The sequence below is a fragment of the Betta splendens genome, chromosome 24 (genome assembly GCF_900634795.4).
Source record: "Betta splendens chromosome 24, fBetSpl5.4, whole genome shotgun sequence".
NCBI lineage: Eukaryota > Metazoa > Chordata > Actinopteri > Anabantiformes > Osphronemidae > Betta > Betta splendens.
Window position 1 is genome coordinate 8389415 of NC_040901.2, and position 15156 is coordinate 8404570.

At 48.2% G+C, this 15156-nt stretch overlaps 1 protein-coding gene across 2 annotated transcripts in view; it reads left to right on the top strand.

Moving 5' to 3' along the window:
* The window catches only part of LOC114849832 (steroid hormone receptor ERR2-like), a 41104-nt gene that overhangs the window by 17859 nt on the left and 8089 nt on the right, over positions 1-15156 (top strand). For both annotated transcript variants that reach the window (XM_041069579.2, XM_029141576.3), the window contains exons 2-5: positions 4409-4821; positions 7887-8003; positions 13484-13594; positions 13769-13930. In XM_041069579.2, coding sequence (XP_040925513.1) covers positions 4409-4821; positions 7887-8003; positions 13484-13594; positions 13769-13930 — 803 coding nt within the window. The remainder of the gene's footprint in view (positions 1-4408; positions 4822-7886; positions 8004-13483; positions 13595-13768; positions 13931-15156) is intronic.

Consider the following 15156-nt stretch of genomic DNA (forward strand, 5'->3'; position numbering starts at 1 on the left):
TTAGTGGCGCCATATCCCACAGACACCTGACTGTGAAATGCATCATGATGTCAGGCGGCCTCTGCACTTATTAATATTGTCGAAGAAAATAAATGAACCCTGCAGCAGAATATTCTTACAATAAGGAGAAAATATTTCTACTGAGCGGAGTTTGAGCTGAGTTTTTTGCTGAGCAAAAACCACAAAAAAGGTATTCTGTCCTGGCTATGATCAGTATTTTAAAACTGTTTGATGTGTGTTATCAGTGAGTTCAGGTTAGAGGTACTTTGCATTCAGTAGTGTTGGGTCTAATCCCTGCAGAGTGGCCAGAACATTCAGCTTAGGGTTCACCATCCTGCGCTGCATTAGAACATCTGCTTTTCGAATTGAATTAAATAACACTCTGTAAAACAACTGGTCTCTTCCACGTTTTAAGCCTCATCGCTTGTGAGCGAGTGAAATAAAGTAGGAGGCCAAGAGAAGCAGCCACTGACGGATGGAGGGAGCAGGTGGGACTGTGCTGGGTTGTTCTTCAAATTGTTGTGGGAAGAAGAAGAAAAAAAAAATGCTGCCATCCTCCCTCCCTCCCTCCCACTTTTCTCCACAGCCAGCTCTGACTTTAAGGAAAAATTACCAGTGATAAAAAACAATTCCGAACACCTAAACACTCGCCGCTGCATTCGCTCACACCGCTGTTTCCTAAGTGTTCAGACTGTCATGTTTATTAATGGAGGCGGCTGCCGCTGCATGCGCGGCTGCAGCCGGGCTCCGCGGCGGAGCGGTGCCGTGTGACGGCATAAGAGGGGAAATAACTTCATTACATGTCATGACCCCCTCTTGATATAGATGCATCCTTTAGGCAGCCTGTCAAGGACTCTGAATTCATCAGGATGTAGATGGACGCTTTTTTTTGCAGCCACTCAATCAAAGCGCGAGCGCAGCTCACGTGTGCTCGGCCCGAGCGCACGCTGCTTCACAGATGACTTGAAGGGACAGGTTTGCTTTATTGATGAAGCGAAATTAACACGCTCGCAGAAGAAGGAAAAAATCTGGAAGCAGTGGGTCCAATCACGAGGCGCGACTCGGCCGGCGTGTTTAATTTAATGGGCCTCATCGTAACTTCACGAGGTCTCACACTGTGAACTTAATTCCTCTTCGCCGCGTTCATTTGCATTGTGTCAATTGACCCGGGCGCGTACTGTATCCGCTTGACTCTCACTTGAAATTCAGCCCATGCTCTAATACCATTAGGCAAATGCAAACTTGTGTCATTTACACATTTGGAGAAGAAGAAGAAGCGGAAAAAAGCAGGCGGGGGGAGAAAAGTCAATTTGCGCCGGACAAGAGTCGCTTGTGATTATCAGTGGATGTTATTACTGTGGAGGAGCAGACGTTTGAAGGTTATGTTTCTGGGCAGTAATTGAAATGCAAAATAACATTAGGATCGATGGCCATCTCTGTTTATTTATGAAATCAATATCGTAACTGTCCCTCATGAGTCCGCCTCTGATTCCCAATGACGGCTTAAGTCTCTGCTCGTTTATTCTTTCTCCTCCATAACCTCCTTCTTCTGTCTCTTTTTTAAAAGGCAGTTAGGGGTGTGTTTGACTTTGCAGGGAGAGCAATTTCCTGGAGGTGGTAGATGTGTATGTAGATGGGGGGGGGGGGTTGTACTCCAGGTAAAGAGACATCATCCATGTGGGAAATCTATGCAGTCTCTCCTCGTGGCAGTGACATTGAGGAGGCCATATGCTGAAAGTTCTGTGTGTGTGTGTGTGTGTGTGTGTGTGTGTGTGTGTGTGTGTGTGTGTGTGTGTGTGTGTGTGTGTGTGTGTGTGTGTGTGTGTGTGTGTGAGAGAGAGACTAACACAGGTAAAACATGTCCAACTACGTCCTGTGGTGAAGCTTTAGCTGTCAGATCTAACCGCTAATACGTACGCAGCGTTTTTCACACACACACACACATACACACACACACACGTTTTCGGTGACCTTCATTCGCGCCAGTGCCGCGTTCCACACACATGTTGTTAATACTTAACACTCGGACGACACACGCTACCTCATTTCCCCTCTCGCGCGGCCATTTATTTCCCAGCCACCCCGGCTGCGGACTCGCGGTGTAATCTATGTGTCAGGCAGGAAGGGCCACTCCGTTTAAAGCTGATAGAGTTTGCCCCAAACAAGGACGGCCTATCATAGAAAGATTAATGAACTAATTTCATGCATGGCTCTTTGCCTCTGTCCTTCTGCGCTTCCATGTTCCACTGTGTTCAGCGCCATGATTTACACTGTGTTCTTTGCTACAAGCTTAACCCTCCAGCTCAACAATAACACCCCCCCCCCGCAGTTGGAAAATGCGTGGTAAATATGGAAATCTGGATTTTCTTTAACCCTTCACTCGTCCACTGAATGACAAAAAGGGGACTCTGTGGCTGAGCGTGTTCTTTGCTGACATTTGGTGGCTGGGAAACATGTTCGAGAGTTTAAAGGAGAGGTGAGTGGATTCAGGATTCATGTAGGGAAGCAGGGGATCTGCAGCCCTGCCAGCATGAGGAGAGATGCCAAAATGTTCACACACACACACACACACACACACACACACACTGCTCTAATGGGACATTTTCACACCCATCACACTTTGGCTCCAAAATCAGAATGAACATAAAAGCAGCGGTGGCTGATCTGACATGCGTCTTGGTTGAATTAAGCGCTCCTGGCACTGGGACCGGACTCCTTGCTTCCCCTCGGCGCGGCGCGTGCTGCTCCGTGGCCGTCCGCTCTGAAGGCGTCTGGGCCTCCGAGTGCAGCCGAACAGAGAAGGCAGGTGACCTTCACGTCCGTCTGATGAGTCTTGCTTGTCTGCTCGGTTTGTACCATTTTTCTGCGCGGTGGAGCAAACACCACCCCATTAGATAGTAAGTGCAATGCATTTGTGTGTGTGTGTGTGTGTGTGTGTGTGTGTGTTGCCGGGGGAGCAGGACGGGTTGAGGAGAGTCAGGCTGCGCTTAGAAAACTCTGTCGCTTTATAATAAGGGTGGGAAACCAAATTATAAAACTATGAAGCTATTTCTGTCGGCGCGAATTGGTCGTTCGTGCCATTATTTCATTTCGACAGATTTGAAAGGACCCATTAGAAATTTCCATTAAACCTAACAAAAAACATCTCCCCAGCGTTACTGTGTGCTAAGTGTGGAATGAACTACTTTTTACATATGCCACAGTGTACTATTCCATAGGGATTCCCTCTATCTGGCTGCAGTGATGTATTAACTGTTACCACGCCGCTCTCCAATTCCCTCACATGGGAGAAAATATACCTTCCCACTGACTATAGGTTTATGCTGATTGCTAACAAGATTTAACGTGAGCCCCGTGAATCTTTTATAAGCCGCAGCATTCTCAGAATGAAGGCTAACATAATGTTGTATCGCTCCATCTCACACTATGTTAACAGTCCTGGCTGATTAAAAATGCATAAGGAATGTCTGGGGCCCGTAAGAGGAGGGTGTATTTTTTCATGCCTCATCTGGAACAGGAAGGAAGAGGGGAGGATCAATAGATCTGATCTGGGCCCAGGGGTACAGGCCATCTCCTGCCTCTGCCCTCCCTTCGGCTGCCACCCGTTAGCAGTTGAAAGCGAGGTTTCATGTTGTCAAGACCTCGATGACTTCATGGCTTCATATAAGCACTTGTGCAGAGGCAACGAGCAGAAACTAGGCACCCCCAGGAAGCGTAGAGGAGTCCAGCTGGTCCACATGCTTACGTCCTTCAAAAAAGTTCCAAATAGTTTTGATTTTATAAGAAAAAGATCTTGAACACCCACGTATAATAAATTGGGGGTTCAGCAAATTTTTCAGCTTCCAGCCTCTTGCTTAAATCTGCCGTAACCCAGCACCGTCCACCGTGCAACTCACCAGGACTATTGATTGGGTCATGTATTACCCATGATCCTCCAAATGCTGAGTGTAACACCTCTCTCCGTCCATTAACAGCCTTCTGAAGTTTCATTCATTCATTTCCTCCTGGCAACCAACCAATTGTGGGCATTGTTTGCAAGATGTATGGGGCATCTGTTGACATGGTCGTTAGTTACCCTTTTGCCGGGGAGGAAAAAAGCGACCGTAGTATATCACCTGGCATTCCAACACATTAATGGTTGTGTCCGTAACATAATCTATCAATCTCAGCTCTTTTGCAGCTGATGTATCTCTCGCAGGGTCATGAGGCGCTGATGGGGGAAAGCAAAGATCGGTACATCTTGTCGGGTTTGTTGGTGGCCAAAATTTCCTTGACTTGCAGTTTTCTGATGTATATTTACTTTCGTTTCGGCGTCTTTGCTTCTCGTTTCCCCAATAGAGAAGTCCGTATGAAATATCACCGTCGGCACTGACTACGCCTCTCTGCCCCCCCCCCCCTGTCTGTGCAGGTTGCTCACCAGAATGCCCTCGGAGGACCGACACCTGTCCTCGAGCTGCGGTTCCTACGTCAAAACCGAGCCCTCCAGTCCGTCGTCCTCGCTCGTGGACACCGGCAGCCACCACAGCCCCAGCGGCAACTCGGACGCCAGCGGCGGCTACGTCAACGGCGGCGGGCGCTCGCACGCGCTGGACTCCCCGCCGATGTTCAACCCGGGCATGCTCGGGGGCGGCGCCGCCTGCCTGCGGCGCTACGAGGACTGCTCCGGCGGCATGGCGGACGACTCGCCAATCAAGTGCGAGTACATGCTCAATGCCATTCCCAAGCGGCTGTGCCTGGTGTGTGGTGACATTGCCTCGGGGTACCACTACGGGGTGGCCTCCTGCGAGGCCTGCAAGGCCTTTTTCAAAAGAACGATACAAGGTATTTCCTCCTTTCAACTTTCACAGGCTCAGTAGAGCTGCTCTTCAGTGTCTATGGTGTCAGTTGAACCTCGTGACCCCTTTAACTCCAATGTACTGCACCGAGATGGTTGCGATTGCCATAATATTCGTAGCCATGCGTTTCTCCTTTTAGACTCTTTTTATAGGACTAACACAGCGCAGTGATTATAGTGTCTAACGCAAGCATTAGGCCCAGACTGTAAATCTGTTTTTGTACGTGTTTGTGTGTGGATCGCACATCTGGCATTGACTCTGCCATGTGTGGGAACCGGTCCAGAGTAATCACTTGGATAAAGATAATGCGTCGCAAACGCCGATGCAGGAATTTGATTTTTTTTTTTTTTCGCATCATTTGTGTCTGCGCGGAGCGAGACAGCAGGTTGGTGAGGCCACGGCAACTGAGCAAACCCTTCAGAATGAATAAAACAATGCCAACCTCATTTTTCTACCATTCAACTGTATTATTATAGAATAATATAATAAAAATAATAATTACTGGAAACAATGTAATTCCCTAAACAGTTATTTTTATACAGCAGCTGTTTACAGGTGTTGAACTCAACAAATACAATATAACGGCTTAATTGAGTTTTAATTGTTTCCAATATTTCTTCAGCTGCAGAGCAATCTTGTCACTAATAGTGTAAAAATAGAAGTGTATGCACAGCAACAACAGAGTGTGACTACGCTGACATCCGTCATAAGGGGTGATGAAGAAGGTTTTATTGTTGTCAGCCTCGTTACGCGTTTTGGAGACATTTCTGATTTCAGAAATGTAAGTGATGCTAAAGGAAATTAAAAATCTGCTTTAGTTGTGACAATCAGACTAAATCAACGTGTCAATAGGTGGTGACAGTCGCGTTAATTGGCTCACTGATGTGTGTTGCACAGTTGAAGGCACAAATCACGCAAATAATTATTTCAACAACTTTTTATAGCCGTCCCTGGAAGACGAGTTTGCCAATAGTTATTAGACTGTAAATAGTGTTTCCGTGTGGATTTGTGCGTCTGGCACAAAGCTCCGTCGTCTTCTTTGTCTTCTTCCTTTTCCTCTCGCTCTCCTTTGTGGAGGACGAGCCTGTAATGAACCTAATCTGTCCGTCATTCGTCCTGAGCTGCGGGAGGTTCAGTCAATAACAATCAGTGTTGGGTGACTGTAATTAAGAAGCAGGCATGTCATTGGGAAAGGAGGGTGGGAGGTGTGGATCTGTTCTTTGCCCCCGGGCCCTTCCAGACCTGCACCCAAGGGGGATGAGACGGGGGCCAATTAGAAGCTGAGGCACGTGTTGTCGGGGCAATAACAGAGGACGGGTAGAGATAGACGCAGAGGAGACATCTAAATAAAAGGCAGGGGGACAAGGGACAGGGGACGTGGTCATCCACTGAAAGGAGAGGGAGCTTTAATGGAATGGTAATCAGGAAGGGGGGTCCCGGCCTCGGTAAAGGAGGAGGACAAGGAGAGGTCCGGCTAGAGTGGAGATGAGCGCGTGGATAATAGCATGGCATAATAATATATCAAAATTTAGAGGGAAAATAAGAGAGGTTAAGGAAGGATATTAGAGTGGTTGAAATGTCCTTTGAGAAATAAAGGTGGACACTAGACCTGATTAACTAACAGAGTATGCCGACAGTGAGCTTTTAGAGCGAGGCAATTTAGGACTATTCAGGAGTCCACACACACCGTAAACACACACACGCAGGTCATTGTTGACCCGTCCTGGTTTAAAATGTTTCCTTTAATAATCCTAAAAACGTGAATTGAATGTGACCCTTTGTAACCTGATGGAAACCCTCTGTGTTCTGTTACGGTTTCAAGTTACTGCTCAATATCTTAATGGAGAAGAATGTGATCAAGAAAACTGAGCGAGTTAAAAACAGACCCAGGCTGACTGCGGCAACAGCAACATAACGCACGGCCTGCGATAAAACGCTGGATCTTCCATCGTACCTGAGCTCCGCAGGGTTCTCCGCGTAGAGGAGCGGCAGCGGGCTCTGCCAGCGTCCTGGCACCGGGCCCCGGACCCCTCACAGCGCATGTGACCCTGCTGGCACCGACCATGCAAGGGATCCTGACAAATGTTGGCACCTTCTCCTTGACCAACGGGGGGGGGTTGTGTGTGTGTGTGTGTGTGTGTGTGTGTGTGTGTGTGTGTGTGTGTGTGTGTGTGTGTGTGTGTGTGTGTGTGTGTTGGGCCGATCTGGCAGCGGCGCAACAGACAACACCTGGTTCGCTTTTTTTAGGGACCATTAATGCATCGCTGGACTTATGAGACTTTGTTTAAACGTTCAGTCGAGGGGTTCGGATACTTCGGGGACGAGCGTTTGTCATTGGATTCTTGGGGTCGCATCAACTTTTGATGTGAGCGAGTAATGATCCGGGGAGAAATTGCTAACCGGAACCTGGTGAGGAAGACGGGCAGCAGCTTCACGGCAGCAGATTCAATATGTCTGCATTTCTGGCTGTTTTTGGACCCGAGTGATTAAATTGCATAGGAAATAATTCCATAGCGAGCCAACTGCTGTCGAGACACACTTGAATAATACATTGGGCTTCGCTACATGATATGGGAGCCTGAGATCGGCCAGTCTACCAGCGGCTCGTGGTCTTTTACGGGAGAACATTATGCAGAGCGCTCAGCTGTGCGCCCGTCCCGCAGCCTTTGTGTTGTTGGAGGGCAGCTCTCCCATCATCCTTTAGGTGAAGAAGGATGGGCTGGACGGGGTCGTGGTGAGCCACGCAGAGAGGACACTCTGCATTAATGAAGCTAATTTATCTGGGAATCAAAATGGGGGTGGGACTCCGGCATAGGAAGGTGCTTTTAACATGTCCCATCAAAATGCCGCTAAACCATCCTCTCCTTCAGGAGGTGCCCCCACCCCCGGGGTCACCTTGGGACAGGTGTGTGTGTGCGCACACACACACACACACACACACACACACACACACACACACACACACACACACACACACACACAGAGCTTACCCTTTCATTTTTCCTAGTTTTTGTCATGCTGATCTACACCATCTCCTCTCATGTCTTCCAGGGAACATCGAGTACAGCTGTCCGGCCACCAACGAATGCGAGATCACCAAGAGGAGACGCAAGTCGTGCCAGGCCTGTCGATTCATGAAATGCCTTAAAGTCGGCATGTTGAAGGAAGGTGAGCGCTGCCGCTGTGCTTGTGTGCGGGTTCGCCTGCTATCAAGCAGCTTCGCTAAAATGTGTCCGGCTGCAAGTTTCCATTTTTGCATACTCAGATTCCACCATATTAGATGCAGGAGCTAAACAATAAAAGCGAAAGAGTTAACGCTTCCTGGCGGTTGGGTCAGTAATCAGATATAAGCCTGATGTGGCCACAGGGAGACACTGGTGACATCACAGATTTACTGGCCTCCTCTCACACGGCCAGGCCTCCGTGAGGAAAAAGCTGCTGAGTTGGACCTTCCTACCGAGACCAAACTGAGATGTGTAACAGAATCTTGAAAAGCACAAGCCGTTCCCCCAAGAATTCCCTGTCCCCTGGGCTCAGAGTGTCTCTCTCTCCCGCTCCCTCTCTGTCTGTCTGCCTCCCTTCCCCTCCGCTCGCGCGGCGTATTGATCCACTAAATGCTTTCCGAACATCCCACCTCACTTCCTGCAAGTGTTTCTCCTCCAGTGAGCGACCGCTGGGAGTACAGGGGGAAAATCTAGCTCATGGATTTTCTTTTTTGTGGTTTCCACAGGAAGATCTACCGTACATGTTATTTTAATTATGTGCTGTGGGAAAGTGGGATTTACTTCCTTTCTGCCATTTTTGCACAACTTCCTTTTAAACAAGCACATATTGAATCTCGGAGTAAAATAATATGGGGTCAAATTGTGACTAAAGTGACCAAGTTCAGGCTTCGCCTACTGTGCAACACAGACAAAGAATTAGTTTATAAGCTCAACTTAGAATCATGCGTTTCCTAAAAATAAGTCTCAGTCATACAGTTCGGTGGTGTTCTGCCAGCACCAAACACGTCTGACAATAGACGCCAGCAGTAGTTAAGTGCAATCTGTGCCTCACGTCCACTTCTACTCCAACAGCGTCCCTGCGCGCCGTTCATCTCAGACTGATGGATCCTCAGTTGTGCTGGCGCTTTAAAGCGAAGCTTAAACAGCAGGCTGTTGTTTATGGTGGACGCTCGACGTGGACGAGTTACTTCCGCCGCCTGCGGCTCCTGAGTCGCGTGGCGCGGTTGGTGATTCTCTGAAAGTGATGGCATTCAGTTAAAAGGCAAAGGGATGCTTATTAATATATTAATGTGCCGGTGACCCTCGCACCACGGCAACATGGAGCATGAATGCGACGCACTGGGGGAAATATTTTTGCGTCACACGACGATGAATGGGTTTTTCAGCGTCAGGAAGAAGCCGTGGGAACGTCTGCGATCAATCGTATCTAAAAGTAGCTAAATGTTCGTACCATGACCCTCTAAGCTCCAGTTTAACGTGCCATCCTGAATTATAAAGCACCAGCTGCCAGAACGGGACCACTTCTGCTGGTGAGACTGGGAGGGGGGGGGGGTCTCCCTCCTCCCCCCTCCCTGCAACACCTGGCGCTGACTCCATTTCTCCCAGTTTAGTGGCTTTAGGTGGGTTTCAGTTCCTCCAGGTTCCGATTAATCAGCGTCGGCAGGTGCCGACGAGTAGTTTGATAAAATGTGAGATTCGTGGGGGGGAGCGCGGCGTGCGGCTGATGCTGGGGAGGTCCAGCTCTTCCAGGAAGCCGGGTGAGGAGAAGGAAAGGTCACAGGGCCAGTGGAAAAAACGCTCACGTTATTACAACTTGCGGAAGGTATGGTGTCAGCCACGAGTGCCAGGAGTCGCTGCCCACAGCTAATAGCAGCGCTAACAGCCCACAGCCGTGCTGGAGGAACTTAAATGATGCAAGCAGGTTCCAAATCTATTAGCATCTTTCATTTAGTAAGTATTTTTTGTAATTATCTGTTGTTTTATTCTTTGTTGTTTTATTTAATTTCTTATTATACCGGAAACAGACGACATCCAACCTTTCTGGACATAAGTGACATTTTTGAAAGCTGACGCATTTCCTGCTTTGCTTTGATTCCTCTGGGTTCTAGCCGTAGCTCCGTGCTCGTGGGGATTTTCTGATACTGTAACGTGGTGGATGAATACAAGCTGCCAGACTATTTTGGCAACCTCGGCCGCTGTCTCGCCCTCGCCCCGACCACAGATAGGGATCAGCAGTCTTTCCTGAGCGAACGTGGCAACCAGGGTAACATTACAGCCTTATTTTCCTCCAGCCGCATACGCAAAAGATTAGTAAAGCCCTATCCAATATCACAGACTGTCAGATCCCTTCCCAATCAATAGACTCAGATCAGAAACCAATCTATAGCCTACACTAAGATTACATCATCAAAAAAGAGAGGCACTCTACTGCATGGAGGCCTTTAAAGTCTTCCAATACAGGAGGACAAACACAAACCTGGGTCGTCGCTCGCTAGCGTCTGTGTGCAACAGCACATGTCGGCGGCCTTGTTTTCTCTGTAGGGTGTCAGAGCTGGCGAGCTGCAGCTGAGTGTCAGAGCCCACCCAGATGCCCTGCGCTGGCCTGTCCTCACTGTCTGGCAGGTGACAGATCAGACACGGAGGCCAACACGTGTTCCTCTGAAGAAGCGGGACTCAGTGAGGCGCTGACCTCCACACACATGCATTTACACCCCCCCCCCCCCTTATGTGGGATCAGATTTTGAAGCCGTCTCCCTTTCTCTTTCATCCTCTCCAACACACAACAAATTGTGCAAACACCACAAGCCGAGCGCTTCCTGCACCAGTGCACCAGGGATCCCGACTCTGCCCGGCCGTCTCCGGCTGTGCAGACGCTTTCCATTACACCTGCGTTTGTGGCCTGGGTGGATCTGTAATACACCGCAACACCCCTCGTGGCCGCGCCGGCTCAGAAATATGAAAAGTGTAGTGCAAGTGTGAGAAACGACCCCCTCCTTCCCTGCAGCCCACCCAGACTTGTTAAAATTGCGATGCAGGCTTTGAGCCTCGGCCCTCTGAGGTTGCTCCACAAGGCCAAGGTCCCTGTCCCTTGAAACGGCTGAGCGGCCGCGGAGGAGGGGGCGCGCGCAGCATCCCTCTGATTTTTCCCAGCTAAAATAGGGAGCTCCTAATCTCCCCTTGGCAGCGCTCACCAGCGGGGCAATCCTGACACATTCTCTAGAAAGAAGCGCCTCTGACAGGTGAGCGGCTGGAAATAGCACGAGATGCAGGCGAACGCGGGCGCGATACTCGCTATTATGTGTGAGCCACAGGCACATTCTTGCATCATTTGTTATTGATTCGATGTAATTACACATAAAAAAATCGCAATGTTGGGTTTTAAAATTTGCAACGCTTATATAATGCAACTATGTTATTTATGCATTTTGAATAAATAAGTAAATAATTATTTATTCATTTAACCGAATGATTCTGAGGTACATTAAGACACATGACACAAAATGTAATAAATGTAATTATAGTTGTTTGTGATTTTATGTCTTGATCTTGTTTTTTTGTTATTGTTGTTTATATTAAGAATTTGACCTTGAATTTAAAATATTCCTAACGTGCCCCCAAAACGAGGAGTTTGTTAAAGTGTCAAATAAATAATAAGCCCATGAATGAATAATAAATTTTCATAAGTGCAACACATGGCTGCTTTGAGCAGGAATGTGCTTAAGACTGCATAAGTCAATAGAGATATTGAATGGGAAAGGGAAGCTGGGGGTCAGGTGGCTGTGAAGATTGCTCCTATGCAAACATGGCTCATTGTCTTTTACACACACATGCACCTCTCTCTCTCTCTCCTACTGCCCTTTACCCCATAACCTCACCCTCTGCATCCATATTTTGGCTGCCATACCTTATAAAGGGCCAGCAACTATAAAAAATGGCCCTGGAGGCTTTTAAGATGATCCGTGTGCCGGCCTGGCTCCCATGTCACATGCTCTCACAAACCGGACCCTTCTGGACCCGATTGTCTTGTAGCATGGAAGCTGCTGTGGTTTTGGGCCCGAGGTGTGGAATGCGCTGCTGACGATGACACAACCCCTCCCGCCGCCCCAGCCTTTTTAAAGGGGGCCATGTCCAGCTGTCTTGTTGTGGTCAGATTCTTAGTACTGTGCCGTATCACATGGGGAGGAGATAATCCTGCCCTGGCTGTGCAGCCGGTGCTGAAAGGCACAGAAAGAGAAGTGAGAACGGGTGGGTGCACGGAACCTGCAGCTTATGTTATGTTCTTTTCCAAAACCCTCCCGACCGTCATCGTCGAACTCCTTTCTCCCCCATCTGTCATCCTCGCTGCCCCCCCGCCACGGGTCTGCGCTGTTCGCTGCGCCGCTAAGCTGTAAACTGAAACTGGTTATCGCTGAGCTCTTAATTCTTGTCAGCGTCTATTAATTATGGGCCAGTCGGACGCTCCGGTTCAAACGGCCCCCGCGGATCTTGGAATTCTAACTCCGGCTGTTTGGTCACTTGTCGCCTGTCGCAGCCACATGACCCTGCGGACCCCGGCGGGGGGAACCTGTGTGTGTGTGTTTGTGTGTGTGTGTGTGTGTGTGTGTGTGTGTGTGTGTGTGTGCGTGTGTGTGTGTTTAAGTGTGGCACTGAGGCTCCTGGTAGACAACAATTCACTGTCTCGCACAAGTGCAGGAATTTCAAGTATACACTTGCTTAATATAATGCATTTTTGCGTTACACCAGCTTATTGTTGTGAAAGCCTTTCCTAACGGCCTCCATTGGGCCTGCGTGTGCCATTAAATAGAGAGAAGCAATTGAACTGATTTAATATGTGGAGTACATACGCACGGTCTCCTGAAGCACAATTTATAATTTTGAATTTACCTTAACCAAGATTAATAGTAAAAACAACTACTAAAGCTCCCAAACCCAGTTCCGTGCCGCCTAACTGACTAATTAAAACCGCATCCGCATGTGTTCAAAGAACAAGAAGTCTATTTGCAAGCCTTATTGATTACTTTAAGGCGTACAAATGGAAAGCTGTGTTAGGAGAGAGGCTCTCGATTTAGCTTCAATCTGCCAGGCATAAAATGATCTCACTGTGTTTGCTGGGAAGAATGAACTCCCTCTGGGCACGCTGGGTAATTAGGTTAGTGGATAGTCAGTGTCAGGAAATTGAAAGACCATCCTAATCGGATTCTTTTGTTTCCAGGGGAATCAAAGGAATTTATATGAGTCACTGGGAAATCTCGCACGACTCAATTCCACTTGACCATGTGAAATCTGTTTGCCCTCGTCCGCGAGGCGCTTTCGAATCCGGCGCACGGCATGCATGCGATGCAGCCAGCGTCCGCGGAGATGGCTCTCAAGATAATCCCACAAGTGTCACGTTTGTGTATCGGCTCTCTCGCATCTGTGACAGAGAATATTTAAGCACTCTGCTGCTTTTCATGGATAATAATAATAATTGTTTTATTGTATTTCCTACACGTTCAAACAGCGAAGCCGTGAATTTGTGAAGCATCTGCAATTAAATACAGAGAAGCATTTTTTCCCAATAACTAAATGACAATATAATAGAAATGACTAATTGAGAGTAGTTGTGAAATATGCCTTAATTCGTACATTTGGTGTTTTTGGCAGGTGTTCGTCTGGACCGGGTGAGAGGGGGCAGACAGAAGTACAAGCGGCGGTTGGACGCGGAGAACAGTGCCTACCTCGGCCTCACCATCCCCCCGCCCGCCAAAAAGCCATGTGAGTTGAAGGCCGGGGACGTGGATGATCCCTCTGCACATCACAGTAGACGTCTCCCTATCAAACATGGCTGCTCGGCGGCTGGAGACACCCGCTGAAACGCTGTCCTCCTCTTCTTCGCCGGTCGTCCTCATCCTCTCTCTCTCTCTCTCTCTCTCTCTCTCTCTCTCTCAGTGACAAAGATCGTCTCCCATCTGTTGGTGGTGGAGCCAGAGAAGATCTACGCCATGCCGGACCCCACCATGCCCGACGGAGACATCAAGGCCCTGACCACGCTGTGCGACCTGGCCGACCGCGAGCTGGTGGTCATCATCGGCTGGGCCAAACACATCCCAGGTACAGAGACGGGTTCTGTTCAATAGTTTCAAACAACTCTATGAAGAACACTGGTAATTGTAATGGAACACATTTATTTATTTTAATTTGACTCAATGCTAAATTTCGGGGCAGCTCCACAGGACTTATTGTATGCTGTTGGTGAAAGAAGGCTGTTGAGCTTTAATTTGCTGAAACGATCCCGTATGAGATTAGGGAAGTAGTTCACTGACTGTAACACACACACACACACACACACACACACACACACACACACACACACACACACACACACATACAGGATAATTAACATCTGCTACTCATCTACACCTAAGGGAGAAGCTAGTCCCATATTCTGAAATCTAATCAATAAAGAGCAGCTGAAACCTTTGATTTGACTGGGTGGGGTGGGAGAGTCTGGGGTGTGGGATCCGCCTCTATGTCAATGTATTCCATTTCAATCCCAGACTTAAAGAAACCAATCCTCTTACATACTTAAGGAGACTGTGCTAACATTGATTTATTTAGGGAAACGCTGGCCGACATACTCCGTTTTTATTGATGAATTCTTAAATGAGACTTATTTTTTGTTCTTACATCTTTTTATGCTTCTAAGGGATCAGCCTATTTGCAATTGATGTTATTGGAGGTGTTTTTTTCTAAGGAACAAAAAGGAAAAAAACAAAATTAGCTGTGATAGAAGGGTGGGAGGACACAGGGCTGCAGACTTAAATTCATACATTTGCCATCATAGTTTTCTGGAGCCTTTCTCTGCATGTGCTATTGATCTCGTTTGCTGCGAGGATCTAAATTCCGACCTGACAGAGTTATTAAAGGAGTCTGTGACGCTCCGGGGAGGTTTTACCCGGGGCCACCGGGTCAGCGTGTCATCAAGTAACGATTAAGACAAAAGGGGTCCCTACAGTTTAAGCGTCCACTCCCCCCATTACACTCATAGCCCACTGCGCAAATGGCCTTAACAACGAGGTAATAAGAGTCATTACTGCACATCAATCCATTAATGTAAAAGTTCCTCAGCGTCTGCGCGTGGAGATGCAGCTCAATAGGCTTTTGTCCCAATTCACGTCAGTGTTTTTCTGCTAAACGTGCTACAACTTTAACTAATAATAAGGCTGTTGCGCAGCCGCCGATCGGACGCAGTCGGTGACCGCGCGCAGCACGTGACTGCACACAAACATGCAGGTTTGGGCTCCAAGCGACAGCATTCAGCTCCGTCTCTCTCGTTC